Below are 25,944 nucleotides of genomic sequence, written 5' to 3' on the forward strand. Positions count from 1 at the left end.
GGATGAAGAGTGAGGCGTGAGGCTGGATGTTTAGGCAGGAGCGATTATGTACCAGGACCAGAACAAGGCTGTCAGGACTGTTTAAGCATGGATCCCACCTCATCACTGCCACCTCTGTGCTGACCTTTCCAGCCTCACAAGAGCTGTATGTGTCTTGGCAATTTGTGATGTCTATTATATCTACTAGAAACTATTTAGAAGTGCTGTCCATGTACAACAGGACCCTCATGTTGAGCCCTCCTCTTATACTGTATGTTGCCTATCAAAGAAACAGTGTGAGATCCGCAGTATATTACTTAGCTCGTTTCATGTAGTGGCATCACCCACATCTCACATGTGGCCAAGACTCCCTCATATCTTCGTATCCTTAGGTCAGGTCCAGCAGGGAGACGGTAGCCAGACCCATGACAGACCACTGGCCTTTGCCCTCTGCTTCAACGACAGTAGGTAATTATGTAAAGTCCTGGTTGTGATTCTGGGAGCAGCAGAGGGTGACCCCATTTGTCCTTCTGTTTCTGACAGCAGGGGGCCTGAAGACGTTCCACTAAAGGGCACAACTTTAAACAGCACATCCTTCCTGAAAAAGTAAAGCTCCTAATCTAATAAATTCAATCCAAATCTGAGGCTCAGTCACTAAAGATGTCAACTGCTGCCTAGGGGCAAGTCACACACAGACTCTTTGTAAGTTTAGGAAGGTGAGCACAACCAGATAATGTCAGACTGTCCTTAACCTATTTTTTTGAAGTGGCAGTCACTCTTCTCTACTCAGCAGCAGGGAGCCCAGACAAAGGCAGCCACCGTTTGCTTTATTCATTCATGGAGCTCCTTTCTAATTTTCCAATTGAAGCGTTTAAGGTTTAGTGGTTTCCTTAGTTACTCCTCTGTTCCCCTTAGTTTCCCTTCCTTTTAATTAAGCACATTCTTTAATTTGACACCCTCTTCTTTTGTCTTTTAACGTGCTTCATCGCTGCGTTTTATCACTAAAAGCACTTATTAGGGCATGAAGCATGTGTTAAATGAGGATGCGTGCCTTCTTACTGTGTGTGCATGTATTCATAGCATAGTTAAACTGACTAATTACTGAACAGTTTGGGTTTTTACTACTTCACTAGACAAAGAAAAGGGATTTATCTAAATCAGGGAGGAAGAGGGTGAAAAGGCTTAAGCTGAGAGGTGATAGAGGATGGAGGAGCAGGTGAGGACAAGACCTACAGCGCCTGCATTAGTCAGAGCCTATGCTTTGAGGCTTAAACATGAGCATTTATGAAGCATCAGTGAGCTTTTTGAGTCACGTAATGAAGCCTGAGCCTTTACCCTAGCTTACCTTCCACTTTGTCATTTACATCCAATTGGATTTGAAGTTAAGCAGGAATCAGTTTATGAGGTTTTAATAAGGACGGCGTTGTCAGACAGGCAAAAGGTTGGTGCTCAAGTGAAACGTAAAGCTAAACAGAGCTCAGGAACTAAACAGGAAGCGGTCAGAATGAAACAGGAAACTAGACAATGTTACATTGACAAAGTCAATGTAAATGGCTTGTTTCCACAAACTACGCCTTTAGGAAAAGATTCAAATTGATAATATCCTATAAGACATCTTCTTCAACAAAGTCTTTGTTGTGTTAACGCGTGATTAACACGTTAACGTGCCCAGCCCTATAAAATATGTATCCCACAGCCTCACTTAGGGTATACAGTACTAACCTGCCATGGTGCTGCCGCACAATGTGAGCAAAGCCTCAAAAAAACGTTGTAGCTCATAAACTTGTTTAAAAAAACTTGTTTAAAAACTCCCAAAACTATAGATTACACTCTGGCATCAGCAGAGTTCCCACATGCTTACTTAGCCGGTTACAATTCTAAACAAAGAGGGATTGCCATCCTGATGAATAAAAAGATTAACTTTACGCGTAACGATACCATTGTAGATCCAGAAGGAAGATATATAATCATTAATATTTTGATAGGAAACATTAGACATTGCATAGCTAATGTGTATGGTCCTAAAGCTTCTTCACATTACTGTCTGCTCACTCTGGTTCCAAACTTATAGTAGGAGGGGACTTTAATTTAGTATTTAACCCAAAGTTGGACAGGCTAGGAAAAGCAGTGAGCAACAGGAACTGGCAATCAGTACAGACCTTAAAACAGCACATGGATGATTTTGGTTTTTGTGACACCTGACGTTTTTCTTTTCACCCCACCTCCTTCTTCTCTCACTCCTGTATACACCACCAAGCAGGAATTGGAGATTTAATACATCATTACTCAATGATCAAGAATTTATCAGTTATGTAAAAAGAGAGTGGTCAACCTTTATAGAAAACAAGGCACACCAGGAACCTCATCGAAGGTAGTTATGCTTGGTAGAAATATTTCATATTCATCGCACAAGGAAAAAAAGGAAATGTTAAATGAATTAGAATTAGAACAAAAAATCTAATCTTTAGAGAATAACTATGCTGCCTCTTCAACCAATGATGCCCTAAAAGAATTAGGAAATTTAAAGCTGGAACTAAATAATATAATTGATCTTAAAACTCAGTTTCAGATAGAACAATTACGTTGTGAAAACTTCGACCCTGCCAATAAATGTGGTAAATTTTTAGCCAACCAATTAAAAAACAATAAGGGAAAACAAACCATCCAGTCAATAATAAATAATAAAGGGAACATCACTCATGATCCACATGAAATAAACAAGTCCTTTAAAGAGTTTTACCAAGAGTTATACATGAAGTAGATCTATCCACCTCAGCCATAGAGGAGTTTCCGAATAAACTAGAAAGTTAAAGGAAGAACAAACCACAACTCTAGACTCACACTGCCCCAACATTAGTGATAGTAATAAGTAACAGTAGCACTTACAGCCATCAATATTGTGTGATTATGGTAGTTACGGTGTTGTATGTCACCATTTTTATTAAGTATTATGTGATTATGTATAATAATGTGAGCATATGTATATGAAATATAAATATGTATGTATGTATGTATGTATGTATGTATGTATGTATCTATCAGTGTATGCAAATACCTTAACACTATTATTAGTATTAATGTACGTAACAGTTAACCACAGTACATCAGTTATTTAGTTATTTACTTGATCGTTATTTGTATATGGTGTGATTATTTGTATATGGTTTTGCAGCACTGGTAATTGAGTCAGCTATGGTACGGAGTTCACCCTTCAACTAACTTGAATACAATTGAGTCTGTGGTGGGTAATTCAAATTGGGTATTGGTCTAAACTAGACATTGATCATATACTTATAAATATTTAAAATAAAAACATTATTTGTGAATCTAAATTATAAAAATAATTGGTATCTCCAGTTATAATCCCAATTATTATGATTTGTGCTCCTTGTATATCCCCAACAGAAGCGAAGAAAGTGTTTAGGTCATTTGGCAGGCTGTCTTAGGGAACTGATGGTGGTGCTTGTGCTGCTCCTGTAATCTGTGATGCCACATCTGCCTGAAAGCAAGAGATTGAATACGCAGCATGTGGCGTACCTGACCATTCATCCAGGGCTTCTGGTTGAGGAACTTCCTGACTTGTATGGTTGGTTGTTAATGTTGTTACGTGCTAATGTACCCAGAAACATACTCAGCATAGTCCTTTATGCTAATGGAAAGCCTTCTTTAGTGGCTACACCGACACATCCCAGTCGGTGAGAGCAAAACAGTCCTGCAGGATGGATTTGTTTGGTGACTGGATCCAGGTCTCAGTAAAGATCAGAGCGCAGCATTCCCTGATTTCTCGTTGTGTTGTAATCCTGGTTCTCAACTGATTCAGTTTGTTCTCCAGAGACCTCATGTTAGCTAGGGATCGTTGGTTGACTAGCCGGGCTTTAAGCCTCGCCTGGAGCCCTCTCCTCTTGCCCCGCTTGCGTTGCCAACTCCGGAGTGCTCTCCTCGGGTCAGCACATTCACTCGAGCGTGGTGGTTCGGGGCCTTCCTGGAAGTGGGGGCGGTGGTCACAATGGCGAACAATGAGCTGTAGCTCCGTGGGTATAATTCCAACAAAATTTAAACAGTTGAATGTTTTTGGGATGTTCAGTAGTGGCTGTCTATTGTTTATTAGCAGTGCCTGAGAGTTCTGCACTGCTGAAAAGACCAAATACAAATAAAAAGAAAGAAAAAGTTGTGCATTCGGGAGCGGAATGAGAAAACATGTCTGCCATGGAGGAAAAAATTTGAAAAAAGAAAGCCTGTATGAGCCTTCAATAACATGTGCAAGTGCACAACAAAATATTGCAACACCAAAATGTATGTGCGTGTGTGTGTGTGTGTCCCCAGCAGTTTTAATTGTCTCAACGTCATCTTCAGATGTGGCAAACCAGCTCATAATGTGAGGCAGCATTGCAAAAATGGATCTTAGCTAGTGTTGTGATGGATGACCCACCTATGGGTAGACTGCAATGAGTGGACAGCTGGATGGCTGGAGCAATGTAAAGAAAGGATGGGGAAGTGAGAGAACTTGGTATTCAGAGACTCACTCCAACTTTTCATCTGCCCTCAGGCTGGGCAGGGGAATAACAAGTGTCTCCTTCAACTCCGCTCTCGTTGTTTCTGGGATACAGAAAATATAATCCTCTAGAAATAGTGTGTGTGGGGGGGGGGCGTGTGTGTGTGTGTGTGTGTGTGTGTGTGTGTGTGTGTGTGTGTGTGTGTGTGTGTGTGTGTGCGTGTGTGCGTGTGTGTGTGCGTGTGTGCGTTTGTGTGTGTGTGTGCGTGGAGGCAGACTACCTGCATAATGACTCTCATTAACCTTGTCACTTAAAAAAGACTTCAGGTGCGTTTGGCCTGCAAACATGCTGCATCTATTTAGAAGGCCTGATGCAATGACTTAATTGATGCTCATCTGATTGTAGTGTCTGCTCTTGTCTCACAGGTGTTACTAAACTAATGCTGCAATGGTGTGTGTCAAGGTGGTTCTAGGCCTGTACCCATACAGGGCTAAGGGTGATGGAACAGCTATTTGGGAACCTGGCTTCATCGCCCTGTACGGGGCATTGCCTGAGAGGACTGGAAGGTTTAACTGCACTAGGCTTCGGGGGCTGTCTTTGTGGGGGACCGGTGGATAAAGCCTCTATCTGCTGGCCTCGTCAGGGGACTGGCAGAAACTAAAGGACATGCAGGTTGAGCCCCCCTGATCTCATGGATCATGGACTACCTCACCAACCGCCTCCAGTACGTCCGCCTGCAGAACTGTGTCTGACACCGTGGTCTCTGCAGCACAGAAGCTCCACAGGAGACAGTCCTGTCTCCTTCCTCTTCACCCTGTACACCTCAGACTTCAGGTAAAACTTGGAGTCCTGTCATCTCCAGAACTTCTCTGAGGACTCTGCTATTGTAGGACCTATCCAGGGTGGTGATGTCACAGAGTATCAGGGAGTGGTGGACAGCTTTGTGGACTGGTGTGGACAGAAGCACCTCCAACCAAACATCAGTAAAACTAAGGAGCTGGTGATTAACTTTAGGAAATCTGTGAGCGCTGTCACCCCTCTTACTAATAAAAAGGAAGAGGTGGAGGTGATTGAGTACAAATACCTGGTTGTGTACTTGGACAATAAACTCAGAGCAGGATGTACTTCCTGAGGAGGCTCAGGTCCTTTAATGTCTGCAGCTCCATGCTGAGGATGTTCTATGAGTCTGTGGGTCCAGTGTTTTTGGCTGTGGTCTGTGGGGCAGCAGCATGAATGGAGCAGACAGTAACAGACTGGACAAAGTGATCAGGAGGGCTGGTTCTGTTCTGGGGGTGGAGCTGGACCCCCTACATGCTGTAGCTGAGAGGAGGATGCTGGTCCAACTCCTCAACACCTCCCACCCCCTACACAGTGTGCTGCCTAGACAGAGGAGCACCTTCAGCCAGAGGCTCATCAGTATTAAGTGCTCCACAGAAATCAACAGGTGATTTTAGTAGGTGTAGACAGTAGACAGTGATCAAAGTGTCCAAAATAATTTCCCTCTGGGATTAATAAAGATTTTTGAATCTTGAATCTTGAATGTATGTGTAATTATAACACATGTCTATGTGTGTTTCTATGTATGTTTATTCTTTTTACCATTTTCATTTTTTATTTACTTTCATCACACAGCACATATAGAACGTGTAATCTTGTCTAACTTTCTGAACAAGACAGCACTGTCACACTGTGGTGGATAAAGCTCCAAACCTCTGCTACGACCTTCACTTTTAACCTATCAATAGTCAGAGTCTGGAGATTTAGACGATCTGCTAAGGACGATAGAGGTTAAAGGAGCAAAAGAGAAGAAACCTTTGTTTTGGAAAATGTCAGTGTGAGCAGTCCAAGAGTACCTGTAAGCTTCCAATAGCAGAGTAGGCTGCATAGGAGAACTGCTGCTTGGGCAGGTCACTAAGGCCACGCTGGTCACATCGGATCCCGTTTGGCAGGAAACACTGGTGGGTGGACCTGTCAGTGATGGTGTTGGGTGTTGAGCCAGGCAGGCTCATGAGGACTGTATGGTTGGACAGATGGACGTCAGTTAGACCCATTTCAACCCACTGTCTGTAGAGGTACCGGGCTCTGGCTTCCTCTGTGCTCTCTGACAGAATGGAGAAAGACCTGAAAGCACAAGAGAGATTATTAGCTAAGCTTTCACTACAAGTTTGACTTTCAGTAGGTTTGAATACCTTTACTATTGAAGTGCCTTGTGTGTCACGAATGGACATAAATAACCTTTGGGCAGAGACAAGATAAATGGTCTCAGTCCTTTTAGAAAGTATTGTGTGTGTGCTAGGTCATTTTTGTTATTTAATCATTTACTTCTTTCTGGGATTCCTTTGGGATTATTTGTTGAGGAACAGAGGTTTGTACGAGTTGCTCCATTTGTTGTCTCAGGCAGTGAATATGTATTTGAGGATTGCAAACTGCACACTGTTTCCAATAATGTTATTATAAGAAGTCATATTTTGCTAAAAGAAGAATCAAACTTGAAATGCTGATAACAGGCAGCTTTAAGTCACTCGACGCCTCAAAGCAGCTGTCAGCTTCTGTCTCTGCTGCTCTCGTTATGGTCGAGAAGAGACGTCAGTAAAATTGGACCTTGGCTCCAGTGTTGCCAGATAATTATTGTATTTATATGACAGTTTTTGGGTCTGTATGATCTACAATATTGTGAGCCCTCTCCCCTGTCAATCACATCAACAGGTAACCTGCTGGCAGGTAAACGTAAACCAAGGCATTGACAGGGACAGCTAACAGGATGTCACCAGGTAAAACAACTCGTGTAAGTTGGTCACCAGTTAACGTGGTCACTCTTTCGTATGGATCACCAGTTTACTTTATTTACCTGTTAGCGTGCACTCTCCACGACAGAGTGATTTATGAACGGAGCGCAGTGTTTAACTCGTGTTTTGTGTCGTGTTTTTTGTGAACGATCAGGAGCGTCGTGTCTTTTACCGACCCAGCTGTTGCCTGTCGGCAGGCGCTTTCAGGGCCTAAGTAAACTGGCCCTCAGCTGACGGCTGAAAGTGAATGCTGCAAACTAAATAACCCATCACATTTCTCAGTCCAAGTCCCAGTCTTTGATATCGGTGACATCTTGAAAGATTCTGCAGAAACACTGTTCAGCAAGGAGCACCATGATTCTGCACTGAAATCCAAGCCTGTCTAACAACTGCATTACATATCAGGCTGTTTAAAAGCATTGTTAAAGTAAACATGCTCACCTAAAGCAAATGTGTTTATTGTGGTCTGATTAACGATCACACAGAGTCACAACGGTAGCGTTACTGGTCCCACCTTAACTCCAGCTGCATCATAACATACTGTACAGTAGCATAACATTGCTAATAGCCTGTTGGTTACGGTTTACGCATGCACAGATTTGTTTACGCACGCACAAGTCTAATCTGACTCTAGTTTGACAAAAAATGGTGGACAGAACAAATTTTGCTTCAGCAGACTGGCCCTGCCCCCTCTCTGGCTCCACCGCCTTTCAGCGCGATCGTTTCTGGGTCAGGTACAGAGGAAACCAAGAAGCACTACTACTGCGTTTTTTCTGCCCTCCCTATGAATGGGAACGAATGTGAGTGTGAGCATGCGTGAGATTGGACAGGTACAGTGGCAGCCGTTAACAGTGTCTACCCCCATCGTGCTTTGCTTTCGAATGCGCTGCGTCAGCGCCTTGTTTGCACTGCGTGAAAGAGTGTGTTACATGCTTTTGGCCTGTAGGTGGCGACTGACTCCCACGTTTGGTCCTAAAACATCGTAGTTGATGTAGTTGTAGCTGTGTGGAGTGCAGAATTGGCACAGAAACAAAGGAGCATATTTATTTTAAATTTCCTTTCTGAATGTGTGTGTGCGTGCGTGCGGCCATATTGTGTGTTTCCTTGTAGTATCTGTTTTTGTGTGTCTAGTGTGTGAGTGCATGTGATATCTATATCAGTCTCAGCAGCAGATGGCCCAAACACACAGATCTGCCTTTCTCTGGTTGACAGGCCACTTCTCATAGCTCTCCAGGATCAGCAGCAGGAGGCTGCGCCGCCATGTTTTCATGCGTGCTCACAGAGACCTTGATCTCTAAGCCAAGCTGTTGGAAAGACTCCCTGTGGTTCTGGACATGGCCAATTGTGACGACGCTTCATGTCCCAAGAGAATTTGGGTGTTTCTGTGTTTTTGCATGTGTGTTGATGTTACCAGCTCTATTTAGCTGCCATCTCTGCCTCTTGTCTTGATGTCCACTGAGCCTTGCTACAGTATATGGTTTCACCACTTCCTTTACCCACATCTGTGCTCTGTCCACTCCCACTTCAATGAGGTGATATTTTCTGCCTCCATAGAACAGTGGTTTCTACAACTTTTGGTCTTTAAGAAAAAGTAAAAACATAAAAATTTACAGAAAATCAAAAACAATAATACAAGTATAATTTCTTTAAAGACTTTACTGGGATCAGTCAAAATTTCCTTAAAGCTACAATTATTTGTGTGCAGTATAGTGATGTGTGGTTCGCTAACAGGCCGGCTCTAAGAGCCAATGCTTTGTAGCGAAAGAGAAGAGCCGAATCTTCAGCCGCCATTGGTCAGCTCTGCGGAAATCCATACTCACAAACGCGAGCCTACTTTTATGGGCGCAGCATTCGGCCAATCACGTACGAGGATTGACGTAAGGGCTTCTAGAACAGCAGGTTTAGTGGTACAGGTACAGGTACACAGACGAGGAGTCAGATTAAGTTAAAAAAAGTAAAAAAATGACCGACAACCGAAAAAGGAGCAGCATCTGGATGCATTCCAATGATAGTGGAGAGTGCGTAGAGACTGTGTAAATTGAAAATATCTGTCAACCTCTACTAAAGATTATCTAAGGTGTTATAATGTTAAGACCTAAACGTTTGATTAAATGTTAAACAGTAGTGACTTTGTGTTTTGTTTAAAGTAGAACACTGCATTAAAATAAGGCTTTTATGAAAACACAGAATAAACAAATGCTTAAAAACACACAAACCATTTGTAATCACTAAATTCAACTAAAAGATAAGGTGCAGAGTGATAATAAATAATAAATTAGGAGCCGTTTGGGAGCCACAAAAGCCGTCTCTTTTAAGAGAGCCAAGCCAAAAGAGTCGAATCTGTGAAAAGAGCCGGACTTCACATCACTCCACAGTAACTAACCATTACAGACATTGGGTCAGTACAATGCTGACAGTAACTTTATGGCCAGATACAATTAGACTGAAAACAACAAGAACTGCACTAGTTAAAACAAATGATCGTTAATAAGTACCTCAATATGTCTAGTGTTGTAAGATAGAAAGGCATTGTGTGAAGGTTTGGGGTCTGTGGTCAGCTGAGAGGCTGCTATCAGAAGGGGCTGTGCTCTTTCTTACTGTAGGCGTGGAGCTTCATTTTGCATTATGGTCAAACCAAGGCTTCAGGTGTCAAACTGGAACATTCCATTTAAGATTAGGATGAATGGGGGAAATCAGAGTCAATGGGTGTCTGACTGACTGAGCACATCTGAGGCAGCAGTGAGTGGAGGATACAAAACAAACACAGCAACCATCGAGACTCAAAGTTAAGATCCTGGTATTACAGTACATTAGAAATATTTCTAAATCTACTTTTAACAATTAAACATTATGTCACTGTTGAGAGAAAAGAGAAACATTAAGAACTTGTCATTAAAGAGAAACATTCTGTTCCTTCCTATTATTCAGTTCTTGTTTAAGAAGGCACTTACTGTACATCAATTTTAAAACATGACACCTGAATGTGTGATGTCCGATTTCCCATGAAGGACACTGATCGCTTGGCGCGGTGGACCACATTCCAGTTCATTAAATCTTTAATGGATTCACGTTCCAGACTCTACTAAAGCTGTCATTTCAGAAGGTTACCATCCCATCAATACCACGTGGAGATGCTCCCATTTAGAGCAGACACCCCAGCCCCCTGTCCTGCTTTTCCATCTAATAGAATTGAGCTTGAGTATCATGTACATCATCTGTGGTTGTTCTGAGAGAAATCATTCCACAAAGCTGTTCAAAAACTACAGAGAACTTGCCGTTCTGTGCTACTACCCTGCTGTGTAACCTTTCTCATGATTGCAGAGATGCTCTGATTGTTTTGAAGTACTAATAACTGCGTTTGATGCCCAGTGACGGTCTTTATCTGATGAGTGGATTGAATCCGCCGCTCTGAAGTCTCTCCACCCCACAGAGAACGATGGGAATGTGTTTATGCAATCCTCAACCAGCTGCGATTGTTTCATAAAAGGCTTCTTGAATGTTTCATATCTTGTCAATTTGGCATCTGAGGTCTAATTAATTGTCTCTTCTCAACATCATTGGCAAAACAGGAGCGTAGTGATGAGTTCAAAGTCTGGACTTGAGCGATTCCTGCGCCGCTCAAAAGCTTTTGTATCATTAAAGCTGCAAAACGATAATGCTGCTTTAAAGTCAAGTTCTTCAGATCCTCACAAACAAATTCATGCTGGCAAAGTACAGATTTCTGGTCTACTTTAACATTCCACTAGATTTGCTTTGTTTATCTTTCATGTCTTCTGCTTGTTAGAGTAATAACATCTAAGAACATTAGGCATATACTATAATTGGTGGGAGATCCGTGTGTTCTCTGGGCCAAGCAGACTTGGAATATGAGTGGCTGTTGCCTCCACTGGCAGCTGCAGAGGATAATATATTCCTTTAGCACACAATCATTTTAATAGCTCATTCATTCGTTCAGGACACAATTGATTTTTTCTCTGTTTCCATGCACGTTAGTCACATTTGATTTCTCTGGTCCCATTTGCATTTGTCACATTTTAGGAGCGTGGCGTCTGTGCTTATGCTCTGTGATAGGGAGTCTTTATTCAGGTGCCATGGCTGGTGTTAGGGCGGAATCTAAGCTATGATAAACAATATTCAACATATCAGAGCAATATTGTGGAATCTAGAGGCATCTTCTTCAACCTGTATGCCAACTAAAATGGCTACATACAGTATAGACAGATTATATAATATAATATATACTATAATGGACACACTGTAGTAGTTTACATTGCACATACACTCTGCATATACTGTAGAAATTATAGAAAACAGTCTATAATTGCAATAGCTACTGTATCAAATGGGTTTAAGAGACAAAAGCTCAGCCAGTTTTCAATGCCCACTGTTCATTATCCTTCATGGCTGCTGTAGAATGCATCACATTGCATATAGATAAGTTGTCAGTGTTTTATTTCAATACATGTAAATAAATATAAAAATTCACTGTGAGTTTTACTCTTCCACTTTACGTAATTGCACATTGATGATACCCCTTTCTCCCACGGCGGGTTAGGCTTCTATTTCTACTGGTCAACACGATAATTGGCATATTGTGAGATAAGATATCTGGATCCCCAAGTTTTACCCATAATAGTAAAAGCTGGGATGGGTTACATCTATTGTTCACATAAATCACATCTTTGGGTTGTAAATGAATAAATAAATCCTGTCAATGAATTAGCAGGACTTGATGTACTGTATTTTCCGAGTCAAGACTTTCAGCTCCTGCATGATCCAAATCAAGTAGTGTAGAGTACAATTTCCTATGGTTGTGTTGAGTGTTGTTTTTGCTACATGCCACCCAGGCGGCTTTACACTGCTGAAGGCATGTACGTTGTAACTGCCACTCCTTTATTGGCAGGCACTTTGACAGTTTGGTGTATGATAACCTTAAAGGAAAACTTTTCAATGGGGGTTGACCCAAACCATGGCAGGTAGTATTTGGAAATGAAGGGACATTCAGATTCCTGCATATTTTCTATGCAGAGAAGTGATCATTTACTGTATTCCTCTGCAAAAGTCAGACTACAATTAGTACCTCCTCATTTTTTTTGTACCTGCCCCAGCAATTGTTGAGCTGTGAGGGGGCGGAGCTAAATGACAGGTAGGTCCAATAACTGCAGCTCAGGTGATGCGTCAGAGCGCAGTGTATTCTGGGTGTTGTAGGATATGATCATTTTCAGCCTCCACACACATTACTTTCGTTTTCCCTGTTTTCTCTAGACAAAGACCATCAATGTTAAATGTAAACGCACATTTTTTTCTGATAAAATGTAAAATCTTTATAATGCTTTTTAGTGGTGAACATTGCTTTAAACATTCAATTCATTAACTATGACTTATACAAGATATTTTATGTTATATGAGATGTTTTCCTTTTTGTTTGCTTTATCACCAATATAATTGTAATGCTATGTACTGGTCTACTCAGTAAAAATACATCATTCAGATGGTTTTATCTGATTAAATAAATTGTACACAACGATGTCTAATAATAAAACGAGGCACAGAGCAGCTGAGCATGAACAGCAGAAACAAAATCCCTTCTTCTCTATGTCTCCAATCCCTCCACATGAAAACTACTGTATATGCACTGTAGTTTAATCACTTTGTTCGTTTACATTAATTTTTGGCTTGTATCACACTAAACTTTTTTCAATTCACTTACAGTGAGCGTTAGCACAGCATATTGCAAGAGATTTAAAAGAACTACACAGGGGATGACACAAGACACTTAAAGAACAGGTGTGTGTCCAAAACAGCTCAGAGTCAGTTTAGAGGGAAAGAGGAAGAGGATTGTAGTGAGGAGTGAGCACAGGGAGGGAGAGTTTGTGTGTGTGTCAAATCAAATTAATCAAATAATGGTTTACTATATAATACCCATTACAGTATATACAAAAAAAGCATAGAGTAATGACAATTAATTAATTCAATTAATTTCAGAGAAGTGACCGTCCTGCCAGAATTTAACTGTCTTCTGCTTTGTCAATGTGTGTCAGGATAAGCTGCACAGCAGCCCTGACTGTGACTGGTCTGTGGATGTGTAAGTGAATGGGTGAATGTGAATGCAGTGTGAAAGTGCTTTGAGTGGCACTTGTTAGAAAAGTGCTGCAGGACCATTTACCCATGATTGTTACTACCGTAACCACCACAGTGAATGCTTTTTCATATTGCATATGAATATGTTCATAGCCAAGTAAAGACATACAGTAATCCTGTCACAAAATAGAAATACTAAGTTGATCTTGGTAATAAAACCACATTTTACGTCACTTCATTTGAAATTATATTGCATTTAAATTTTCTCTATAAAATATCAGCTTGCTTTGACTAAGATGCAAAAGGATGTTAGAGTTGATCTTTGGCATGAACTAGTTGGAACCAAAGGGTTCAAACTTCACCCTCAGTATATGACTAATATGACTTGTCCAATGTCCAATCTAACTAGACAAACAGAGATACTACTGCAACTGTAACTAAGAACACACAAGCTCATAAAGATGCAGCCACAGTGAACTGCTGTGATCAAACTTAAAGTCAGGGCAAGACGATCATGACAGTGGGAGACTTTTTTTAATTTACAGTTTCTCTGTAAAGTGTAGAAGGATGAATGTGCCCATCCTCACCCAAATGACGTGTCATAGGCAGGTGGGTCCAGCAGGAGATGTTAAGGATAAAGGAAAGCTTTCCTGTTTCTACTGTATTGGTGCTTCTCAGCCCAATTGTCTGAGAGGACGCACCTCGACTGTGTCGATACTGCTGCCAGGGCAGCCTGCTATTGACATCCCCATGGCACAGAGGGACACTTACAGGACATCAAACACTGCCAAAGGTAGTTTGAACATCGATGTAGTGTTGCTCCCCACCCTGGAGCCAGGCCCGGGGTTGGGGCTCGTATGCGAGCGCCTGGTGGCCGGGCCTATTCCCACGGGGCCCGGCCGGGCACAGCCCGAAAGAGCGACGTGGGGCCGTCCTCAAGTGGACCCACCATCCGCGGGAGGAACCGTAGGGGGCCGGTGCAGAGTGGATTAGGCGGCAGTCGAAGGCGGGAGCCTGGGCGCCCCAATCCCTGGATAACCAATCTGGTTATTGGGACATGGAATGTCACGTCACTGGGGGGAAAGGAGCCTGAGCTTGTGCAGGAGGTCGAGCGGTACCGGCTAGAAATAGTCGGGCTCACCTCCACACACAGCCTGGGCTCTGGAACCCAACTCCTTGAGAGGGGCTGGACCCTTTTCTACTCTGGAGTTGCCTGCGGTGAGAGGCGGCGGGCTGGTGTGGGCTTGCTCATAGCTCCCCAGCTTAGTCGCCATGTGTTGGAGTTTTCCCCGGTGGACGAGAGGGTCGCTTCCCTGCGCCTTCGGGTGGGGGATAGGTCACTCACTGTCATTTGGCTTACGGGCCGAATGGCAGTGTGGAGTACCCGGCCTTCTTGGGGTCCCTGGAGGGAGTGTTGGAAAGCGCTCCAACTGGGGACCCCATCGTTCTTCTGGGAGATTTCAATGCACACGTAGGTAACGACAGTGATACCTGGAGAGGCGTGATTGGGAGGAACGGCCTCCCTGATCTGAACCCGAATGGTGTTATGTTATTGGACTTCTGTGCTAGGCACAGTTTGGCCATAACTAACACCATGTTCGAACATAAGGGTGTCCATCGGTGCACGTGGCACCAGGACACCCTAGGCCGGAGGTCGATGATAGACTTTGTAGTCGTTTCACCTGACCTTCGGCCATATGTTTTGGACACTCGGGTGAAGAGAGGGGCTGAGCTGTCAACTGATCACCACCTGGTGGTGAGTAGGATCCGCTGGCAGAGAAGGAGGCTGGAACGACTTGGCAGGCCCAAACGTATTGTGAGGGTCTGTTGGGAACGCCTGGCTGAACCCTCTGTCAGACGGACCTTTAACTCACACCTCCGGGAGAGCTTCGACCAGATTCCGAGGGAGGTGGGAGACATAGAGTCCGAGTGGACCATGTTCTCCGTCTCCATTGTCAACGCGGCCGTTCGGAGCTGTGGACGCAGGGTCTCCGGTGCCTGTCGTGGTGGTAATCCCCGAACCCGGTGGTGGACGCCGGAGGTAAGGGACGCCATCAAGCTGAAGAAGGAGTCCTACCAGGTATGGTTGACCTGTAGGACTCCTGAGGCAGCTGATGGGTACCGGCAGGCCAAGCGTGCTGCAGCCCGTGCCGTTGCGGAGGCAAAAACTCGGGCTTGGGAGGAGTTCGGGGAGGCCATGGAGGAGGACTATCGCTCGGCCTCAAAGAGATTCTGGCAAACCGTCCGGCGCCTCAGGAGGGGGAAGCAGTTCTTTACCAACTCTGTTTTCAGTGGAGGTGGGGAGCTGTTGACCTCAACTGGGGATGTTATCGGACGGTGGAAGGAGTACTTTGAGGATCTCCTCAACCCCTCCGACATGCCTTCTGCTGAGGAAGCAGAGGCAGGGGACTCAGAGGCGGACTCGCCCATCACCCAGGCTGAGGTCACCGAGGTAGTTAGTAAGCTCCTCGGTGGCAGAGCAGCGGGGGTGGATGAGATCCGTCCTGAGTACCTCAAGTCTCTGGATGTTGTGGGGCTGTCTTGGGTGACACGCCTCTGCAGCATCGCGTGGAGGAGGGGGACAGTTCCTCTGGACTGGACAACCGGGGTGGTTGTCCCTCTTTACAAAAAGGGGGACAGGAGAGTGTGTTCCAACTATAGGGGGATCACACTTCTCAGCCTCCCTGGGAAAGTCTATGCCAGGGTACTGGAGAGGAGAATTCGGCCGATAGTCGAACCTCGGATACAGGAGGAACAATGTGGTTTTCGGCCTGGTCGTGGAACGCTGGACCAGCTTTATACCCTCAGCAGGGTGCTTGAGGGTTTGTGGGAGTTTGCCCAACCAGTCTACATGTGCTTTGTGGATCTGGAGAAGGCATTCGACCGCGTCCCTCGTGACATCCTGTGGGGGGTGCTCCGGGAGTATGGAGTCCAGGGCCCTTTGCTAAGGGCTGTTCGGTCTCTGTACAACCGGAGCAGGAGCTTGGTTCGCATTGCCAGCAATAAGTCAGACCTGTTCCCGGTGCATGTTGGACTTCGGCAGGGCTGCCCTTTGTCACCGGTTCTGTTCATTATTTTTATGGACAGAATTTCTAGGCGCAGCCAGGGGCCGGAGGGGGTCTGGTTTGGGGACCACAGGATTGCATCTCTGCTTTTTGCAGATGATGTTGTCCTGTTGGCTTCATCAGGCCAGGACCTCCAGCGTGCGCTGGTGCGGTTTGCAGCTGAGTGTGAAGCGGCTGGGATGAGAATCAGTTCCTCCAAATCTGAGGCCATGGTTCTCGACCGGAAAAAGGTGGTTTGCTCTCTCCAGGTTGGAGAAGAGTTCCTGCCTCAAGTGGAGGAGTTTAAGTATCTTGGGGTCTTGTTCACGAGTGAGGGAAGGAGGGAGCGTGAGTTTGACAGACAATCTTTGATTGGCCCCAAAACAGCTGTATCTCAGAGAGGCACATGTAATTAAATCATGCCAGAGAGTTTTATTTGGCAGGAGACCCACGATGAAGACAGTCTGATTAAATAATCCTAGGTTTAAAGACAGGCGTCACTTATAAATTCATGTCTGTGCCCTGTGGCTCCGTTGAATAGCTAAAAGGTGCAGAGAATGAAGCCATGCCTGATTTAATCAGACCCCGGCTTCAGACCTGCATGGTTTAAAGCAAAGCAATACTAGTTAAAGAAAACTGACCATTCAAAAATGTAGCACCTAGGTTTCTGACAGAATGACTAGATGTCATACAGTAAAAATGTCAAAAGTTGAATTATAGTCAATAGTCAATAGTCAATAGTTAAAGTATAAACACTGAATTCCTAGTTTTCTTCAGCCACATACTGTACAGTACATGGAGAGTCTGAAGGGCAGGGTCTTTACTTCATAGTCATACACAGTGTGCAGTGTAGAAAAGACGCAGGTGTGAGCAATCACAGAAAATCAACTTAAAACAATGATGGTAACAATGAAGCACAGTCTTTACACAGCGACCCGTGAGCAATGTCTGTATACTGTACAGGTTGTGTCATCAGCATATGGCAGGTTGCTCTGTAAATGCTGACACCAGCTAAGGGGATTAGTGGCACATTCAAGAACACTTGATCTGAACACATGGCTGCTGCTAGACACAACATTGACCCCTATCCAGGAATCAAACCCACACATTTAAAGTTGCTCTCTGATGAAGCCCGAGAAGTGGTAACTGTGGAGCTGGATGTTGGGGCATTTCCACACAGGACAAACTAACTTACTGTAAGATGTATGAATCTAGCCAGTTTGGCCAGGAAAAAGACTTAGTGTGCTGAAATTGCTTCCCTCCATAATGGGGCACCAGGTAATGTTCTCTTTTTTGGATCTAAAAACTAAAGTTACTAACTAACTAACCACTTTATTATTATGTGACAAATGCAGAAGGGAGATGCCGTGGCGGTGCTAAGATTGTGAGTGATTGCTAAAATGTACTCTTTCACTTTTTATTATTTACTGATTCAGTTTTTTGGCCTTTTGTGTCAGGGAGTGTTTTTGGTTGTGTCACATGTAGTTTATTATTTGCATATGTGTAAATATATATATATGTATGTCTTTGGTTCTGTTTTTATAAATACAGTAAATCTGTTGTACAAAGGAAAAAGGGGCCTGCGTGTTGATCTCTCTCTAAGATGGCAGGATGGCAAAGTGAAAGACAGGATTCAAAACCCAGTTATTTCGTTCTTTACGCTTTTATCTATAAAAGGCTTGGCCCTGGTTTGGTGGTTCACTCATTACAGCTGACCATAGTACCTGCATGACCATAGTACCTGTGTGTCCATGGTACCTAATGGCCCTGTTTTATGTAACAATGTTCACACGATGTCGGCGACAGCAAGGCGATTCATACACTTGCTGTAGCAGGGGGTAGTAGGAGTCAAATACCCTTGGTAGGAGTGCTTGTGTTAATTATATTTAATGATCAGACAGACAACATGGCTCATTTTCATGTGTATGAAGTGTGACGTTACTCTTGTTGTGGAGGTGATGCAGTCGAATGAGCGTTAAACTGGTACTTCTATCAAATGTTATCATGTACATCAGCAATGAAATAAATCACCATTCACTGGGAAGAACAATGCAGGAAAAGCTACTACTAAATGAACGTTACAAACTAATAATTAGTTAAGTATTTGTGCTCATCACTGTCACATTCACTTTACTTGATCATTTTGTTCAATACCAGACAAAGAACTTTAGACGTTCAGGCTCATTGAACTGCTTTGATTTTGTCTTTCTGCTCGGGACGACTTTTACAGTAGTTGGTCAAAGGGCAACCTTACTCTTAGGTAGATCCTTTAGTATTTTATTACTAGTGTTCATCATTTCACCACACTGGATTTGATGTACAATTAATAATAGTTTTAAGCTGTCAGGTAACATTAGATTTTCTATTTTTGTGAAAACGCTGAATGAATCGTTTAGAACACATTCTCATCTTAGTGTCGCACAAAGATCGTATTGGCGCCTCAGTGACAGTGAACACACCATTTGGTGTCACTGGGCGGTTGGTCACACCCTGACATCAGACCCATAGCAACAACAGAATAACTGAGACTGAGGCAACCATGTTAAGTTTCAAATAGAATCATTTAAAAGATAAACAAGACAGTCACTCAGCACCGCGATGTATCCTGGAAACACTCCTATACTACTTTTAAATTTTCTTTACTTCTTAAAGTAAATTTTTTTGCAGTGATTAGTGCAGCGGTTTTATTTATTTATTTGATATTTTAAAGGACATGAAGGGCAGAGAAGTAAAAGGTGAGTAGCGCAGGAAGAATACGTTTAGACACTAAATAGTTCACACTGTAGCTTTACTTGGACTGACCTCAACGGGGTAGCCTTGTTAATTTTCTTGTATAAATCGTTGTTGCAATAAGAAATTTCAGTTAAATATGTCATATCGGAGACACGGTGATATTTGAAGAGTGAAACGAAGTTTATAGGATTTACAGAAAGTGTGCAATAACTGTTTAAACAAAATTAGGCATGTGCATAACTTTGGGCACTGTTGTCATTTATAATAATGTGGGTAATAATTGGAACTCAAATTGGCTTGGTAAGCTCAGTGACCCCTGACCTCCATACACAGGTGAATCCAATTATTAGAAAGAGTATTTAAGGGGGGCAAGTGCAAGTTTCCTTCCTCGTTGAATATTCTCTGAAGAGTAGCAATATGGGGATCTCAAAATAACCTCTCAAACAAAGGTTGTTCAACATCATACAGTTTTTTAGGGCAGGGGTCGCCAACATGCGGCTCTGTCTGGCTTGGAAAAATAAACTGAAATTTTAAAACAAAAATGTTTGCAGTCCCTGCTGCTGTCGCGCTCCTCTCTGGTTCACACACCTGACGTGTCCTCAACGCTGCTGGTGTTAGAGATGAACGTGTTTGCTGATTCATTGGTGACCGACTTCCGAATGCGCACTGGCTGCTCTTAGTTACAGTATGGCAGCTGTTTACTGTAAAGCAGAGGAAAGGGAGTTAGCGGTCCTCGTCAATGCCTTGGCAATGTTTTGCTGTCTGCACATGATCTAAACAGTCTGTACAGTTTTACAAGGCGTAATCTGACGCAGTTTGATCATTGCTCGTAGTCTAGTTACATGAAATGAACGTAAAATGTGCTGCTGTGGGTTGCTGCAATCACACACCTGTGTGGGGAACAGCTAATAGGTATGGACGTTTCAGCGGCTACAGGCAGGAAGCGGTGGATCGAGCTTTTGTCCTGTTAAAATGTGCTGCTGTTGGCTGCAATTAGGGAGACCGCCAAAGCAATCTGGGTCTCTCCAGCTGGAGTCATGTGCCACGTAGCTTTGCTCCTGTATTTTCTATAGCCTTTAGCTGTTAGCATGCCATTAGCTCGCTGTCAACTACACAGACAAATAATGGTGCTACTGCAGCCCTGAAATCAAACTGCTGGCTATGGGCCTCTGTCCATTTTACTGTGCTGTACCTGGAAAACTTTGCTGCTTTCCTATCAACAAACCATGGGTCAGTCGTGACATCAAAGCCACCCTGAATGAAAAAAAGAAAGCATTTACAGTGTAGATCCGGGGACACGGAGGCAGCTAGGAGTGTCCAGAGAGAGCAGTCAGTCAAAATCAGGGGGGGAAGGAGGCTTACAGGAGGAAACTGGAACACAGACTTCTGAACAACAACCCCAGGGAAGTGGAGGGGCATGAGGACCATCACCGGCTACAAGTGCAGCAGCCAGGTGACTGAGGGGTCTATGGACAGGGCCAACGAACTTAATAACTTATTTAACAGATTCCAGGTTGGGCCCATAAACCCCCCGCTGTCCATGATAGCCCCCCCCCCCCCCTCATCACCTACTGGGCCCATCCACCACCACCTCACACAGAATCACAGCTGATCAGGTGAGAAAAGAGCTGAACAAGCTTCACTCAACGAAGGCTGCAGGACCTGATAGAATCAGCCCAAGGGTGCTGAAAGTCTGTGCTTCCTAGCTGTGTGGTGTCCTAACCCTCCGATACATCTTCAACCTGAGTCTGCAGCTGGAGAGAGTTCCTCTTATGTGGAAAAAGTCATGCATTGTGCCAGTCAATAAGACGCCATATCCCAGATTTCTCAACGACTACAGACCCGTGGCTCTGACCTCTGACATCATGAAGGCTTTTGAGAGGCTGATCCTGGACTCCCTGCATTCTCTGGTCAAACCCTCAGTCGATCCCCTCCAGTTTGCATATCAACCCCACCTAGGAGTGAATAACGCCATCATACATGGACTACCTCACCAACTGCCCCCAGTGCGTCCGCCTGCAGAACTGTGTCTGACACCGTGGTCTGCAGCACAGAAGCTCCACAGGAGACAGTCCTGTCTCCCTTCCTCTTCACCCTGTACACCTCAGACTTCAGGTACAACTTGGAGTCCTGTCATCTCCAGAACTTCTCTGAGGACTCTGCTATTGTAGGACCTATCCAGGGTGGTGATGTCACAGAGTATCAGGGAGTGGTGGACAGCTTTGTGGACTGGTGTGGACAGGACCACCTCCAACTGAACATCAGTTAAACTAAGGAGCTGGTGATTGACTTTAGGAAATGTCAGTGGTGTCACCCCTCTTACTAATAAAAATGAAGAGGTAGAGATGGTGACCGAGTACAAATACCTGGGAGTGTACTTGAACAATAAACTGGACTGGATAAAGAACTCATCAGCTGTGAACAAGAAGGCTCAAAGCAGGATCTTCTTCCTGTGGAGGCTCAGGTCCTTTAATGTCTGCAGGTCCATGCTGAGGAAGTTCTATGAGTCTGTGGGTCCAGTGTTTTATGCTGTGGTCTGTGGGGCAGCAGCATGAATGTAGCAGACAGTAACAGACTGGTCAACCTGATCAGGAGGGCTGGTTCTGTTCTGGGGGTGGAGCTGGACCCCCTACATGCTGTAGCTGAGAGGAGGATGCTGGTCCAACTCCTCTCTATCCTAGACAACACCTCCCACCCCCTACACAGTGTGCTGCCTAGACAGGGAGCACCTTCAGCCAGAGGCTGATCAGTATTAAGTGCTCCACATAACTCAACCAGAACTCAACTTTGTCTGGGCTTTATTAAATAATTACAATTTTAAACAAAACACCTGAAAGTCGTGAAAATGTTTTTATATTTGATAATGCATTGCAAAATGCATTGCAAAAAGTATCGATATTGGTCCAGTATTTACATGGTATTGGATCGACTCCAAAGTTTGCAGGACCGCCCACCCTTACCTGTTGTGTTGTCTTCTTCTGTGGAGAATTACGGTGGAATACATGCTTAATGTTACACTATCGCCACCTAATGTATCCTAACCCTGTGAAGGGTAAAAAAAAAACATTCGCTTCTGCATAGAGGTGTGCAGAAGAGGAGGCCACACCTCCTAAAAACATCTCGTTCTGAGTGTGACTGAAAACCACCCAAAAGTGGCCCAATTAAATGAGTAAACTCATAAGGATACTAAAGTAAAATGGCAAAAATGCACTTACTCTGTAACATATACTTTAGAAATATACTTCAGTATACTTGATCCAAAAAACTTTTAGTATACATTGTTTAGCCAAGGGAGGTTTAATGTGATAACCAAGAAGGTGACCATATTGAAGCTTATCTGCTTTATTTATCTGGTAATAATAAGCAGTAATTAGTAGTAGGTGAATGAGGACATGTTCACAGCAGGACTGCAGTGTTTTATCAAAGTCACTTAACAGCGATTGCAAATCTATTTAATGGGACTCATTGTGTTTTATAATCAGTTTCTATTATAACATCAATAACCAAATCATGACTGGTTAAAAAGGCCATTTACAGGAATAAACTGGCAGCAGCTCAAACCAAAAAGCAATGTGACCAGATGCTGCCCTGCCTCAACACCAGCTGACTTTAATGGGGCCATAGATCATGATCAAACTGCACACAGAGGACAGGCTGTCACATTAACACATGCACATATTTATTTAATTCATCTTCTACGGTTATATAATTACACAAGCTGATACCGCACTGTCATTTAATTATGCAGCACTGGTTGACACGCATCAACTGTGACTGGTTGGTTCTCTTGCCTTTAAACTGCATCTCCGGTATAAGGTTACAGCTTCATACTACAGGCTGCTCAGCTGTATTAAGCTGCATTAGGCACTGGTGTGACTCAATTCCTTCAAAATATCAGGAGAAGAAAACCTCCACTAAAAGTCAGTAATAGGAAGAAATAAAGTAAAATAACTGGTACATTTATGCCACAGAACAAAGGTTTGACATGCTGGCAATAAATGTTTTGTTTAGTTTTATCTAGAACGTGACTGATTCTACCTTATAACACATGAAATGATATTTCTTATCAGGTACATAATCCTTTGGATCTTTGTGTCTATAGTAAAATGCAATCATTGCGCCTTGACTTGCCTTTGTAGATATAGCTGAGCTGAAAAGTCAAACTTCTGAGGACACCCTTATCAGAGCACTTAGCATTTTAATGTGGATTTAATGTTCACATTTGTTTTCTGCAAGTAAAAAAGATTGTGACAACAACCCTGTTCTGCAGTTTATGTCCTTGGGTCGAATTAGGGTGGATGAAGCAGGAACATCAGGTAATAATCAAAATATTATCAAGTTTGATACAGAAATCATGGTTGGTGACAGTATAGTCAAAAATATTAAACAAGCTCAATTTTACTTAAGGAAAAACCATAACTAGTTTGGAGAACAACAGGTTCAGAGCAATAAATGCACAACTTGATTTCAGTTCAGATTAAGTAGTTATGGTGAAAATAAAAACACGTTTTTTTCCAAACTGTCAAATATTGTCTTCCTCCTCCCAAATGGATGCTACAGTGTGATCAGGGTTAATATATATATTTATCTACAGTATATATCCATATCTACTGTAGTATAACCTACAGTTACAGTACTTTACAAAGGTTTGTGACAGGAACTGTTAATTCTGTATCTCAGGTTTTATAGAAATTTCTGTTAGGTTGTGGTTAAACCTCTACTGCAGCTTGTTAAATGTTTGTGAGACATCTTGGAGACAGCTGTTCCCTCTAGCGTGCAATAGAGAGGATTAAAAGCAAAGTGATACAGTGATGGTAAAATGGACGACGCTCCAAATGAAAGTAGTTTTACGGTTCACACCTGCAGCACCTGTGACTGATAAAGTCTGAACAGGAACAGAATAAAGGTTGACGTGCAGCTGGACTGTGGGGAAACAGCAATAGGACAATGAAGCAGTATGGAACAGAATGGAGCTGTGGAACGTTGAAGCCCATTAGCGTTTAGAAGCTCAGCGTGCCTATATTGTCCCTCCATATGAGACACATGGCTGTTACACATCTTTTATGAGTTCTCCTTGTGGTGAGGATGCGCTCAGAGCTCTAACTCCGGACAACAGATGATAATGCCGGCAGCAGTTACTGTACAGTACTGTACAGTATGTAGCTGTAGTAATGACACAATAACTGTGGTTTACTGTGGGTAACTTAAAGCAAGCTCCTACACCCATTGGAGACCTGAAAGGAATTTTATAAAGCTAAAATCATGTGAGCAATCCTGAATGGAGTGTGTAGAAAGGATGCTGTCACAACGTGTTTCTGTCAGAATTCCACTTAATGTAGTTCAAGCAGACATGAGGTGGAGGAACGCATTCTCTGCTGCGTTTTCCCTGTAATTTCCATTCATGAATGTTTTTTGATGTGATGACTTTGGAGAGTTGGTGCCGATGGGGACGTTTTGTCAGATCAGATCACAGATGTCTGGCCAGAATGTTGATTACCGTGGCTGTAGGTCACTGCAGGTCACACTGACCTGAGCTCCAACACAAGGCATGATGTGTGTTTAAACTAACTGACTAACTGTGCACCAGTTTAAATTCTACCCTATATCACCAAAATATATTCAGGTAATGCTTTATTAGTGCCCAGTGGAAGACAGCACATCCACATAAATGACACACATACAGCACAGCCATCGTTGATGCTAATGTACCTGTTCTCTATTATGTCAATTAAAACAGCCTTACAGCGCTTGTAGTGCTGCTGTGCAGCATTTTGATGTGCAGGTGTTTCGCTCAGATCTCACTAAAAGGTGCATACGTACGTACAGCACTATATCAGTAAAAGCAGGGGAGCGCGAGGACCACTAATGCAGCTGTGTTTAAGAGAGATGTTGAATACTGTTGTTAGTATTCTGAGACATACACAAATACATTTTAATGAGAAACACGTGCAGTTGAACATAAACTCTGCTTATTTACAGGGAGGGTGCACAGAACACCTTTAATCAGGAAGCTGCTAATTGGCATCGCCTGACCAGGATTCAAGGGTCTTCACTCACTCCTCCACTCCTCTACTAATTGAATTTGAGTGGTGCATGTTTCTTTTCTTACTTATGGTAAATCTAAACCATAGTCCAGGCCTGTTTGGTTATTTATTTCATTTTTTATTTTTTTTATTTTATCAGACATAATACGCACACGCAGAAGAAGAAAAGAAGAAGTAAAGCTCATACTGTAGGGTTGTTTTTGTTGTTTTTGCCAACATGTAATATACTTGCACCAAGTGCTGTACTCCAGTAAACAACAGGAAATCAAGGGGAGCACAGTGTGTATATAGAAGTAATTTGTCTAATATTATAACAGATATGTCATGTTATGCATCAGCAGTAATGAAGTGGTTAAACAACAACATTGGCTAACTTAGTAAAAACTCTTTAAGAGTTACATCAGTAAGTAAACAGCCATTTTCTTCTGCAGTGTGAAAATCAATCTTTTCCAAGCTCCTGTTTCTTCTCACTCCATTAACCAGGTCATGGTGGAGTGGTGGGCTGTGTATTAATTGGCCCAGTTTGATGCACTGGCAAATATTATTAACCCTTCAGACGCTCCCAGTAGGAAGGCTTTGACTTTGCTTTATCTGCTCATTCCAACGCCCACACATGGCTGCATTAACCATCTACTTACTGCACTAACTCCAAGTCTTTAGCTGCTGCTTCAAATCAGAGATCATTAGCTTGTTTGGAAGTCACATTAAACAAACAAACATTGAGCCTTTTGGTCCAGCATTTTTCTAGTGCCCTGCTGAACGTTCTAACAAAGGTTGTAGAACC

The 25,944-nt window shown here is 43.2% G+C and overlaps 1 protein-coding gene across 7 annotated transcripts in view; it reads right to left on the reverse strand.

Moving 5' to 3' along the window:
- LOC114853122 (inactive N-acetylated-alpha-linked acidic dipeptidase-like protein 2) overlaps positions 1 to 25,944 on the reverse strand; it is a 539,927-nt gene that overhangs the window by 248,621 nt on the left and 265,362 nt on the right. For all 7 annotated transcript variants that reach the window (XM_055508329.1, XM_055508328.1, XM_029146091.3 and 4 more), the window contains one exon: positions 6,326 to 6,593. In XM_055508329.1, coding sequence (XP_055364304.1) covers positions 6,326 to 6,593 — 268 coding nt within the window. The remainder of the gene's footprint in view (positions 1 to 6,325; positions 6,594 to 25,944) is intronic.

The sequence above is a fragment of the Betta splendens genome, chromosome 4 (assembly GCF_900634795.4).
Source record: "Betta splendens chromosome 4, fBetSpl5.4, whole genome shotgun sequence".
Lineage (NCBI taxonomy): Eukaryota > Metazoa > Chordata > Actinopteri > Anabantiformes > Osphronemidae > Betta > Betta splendens.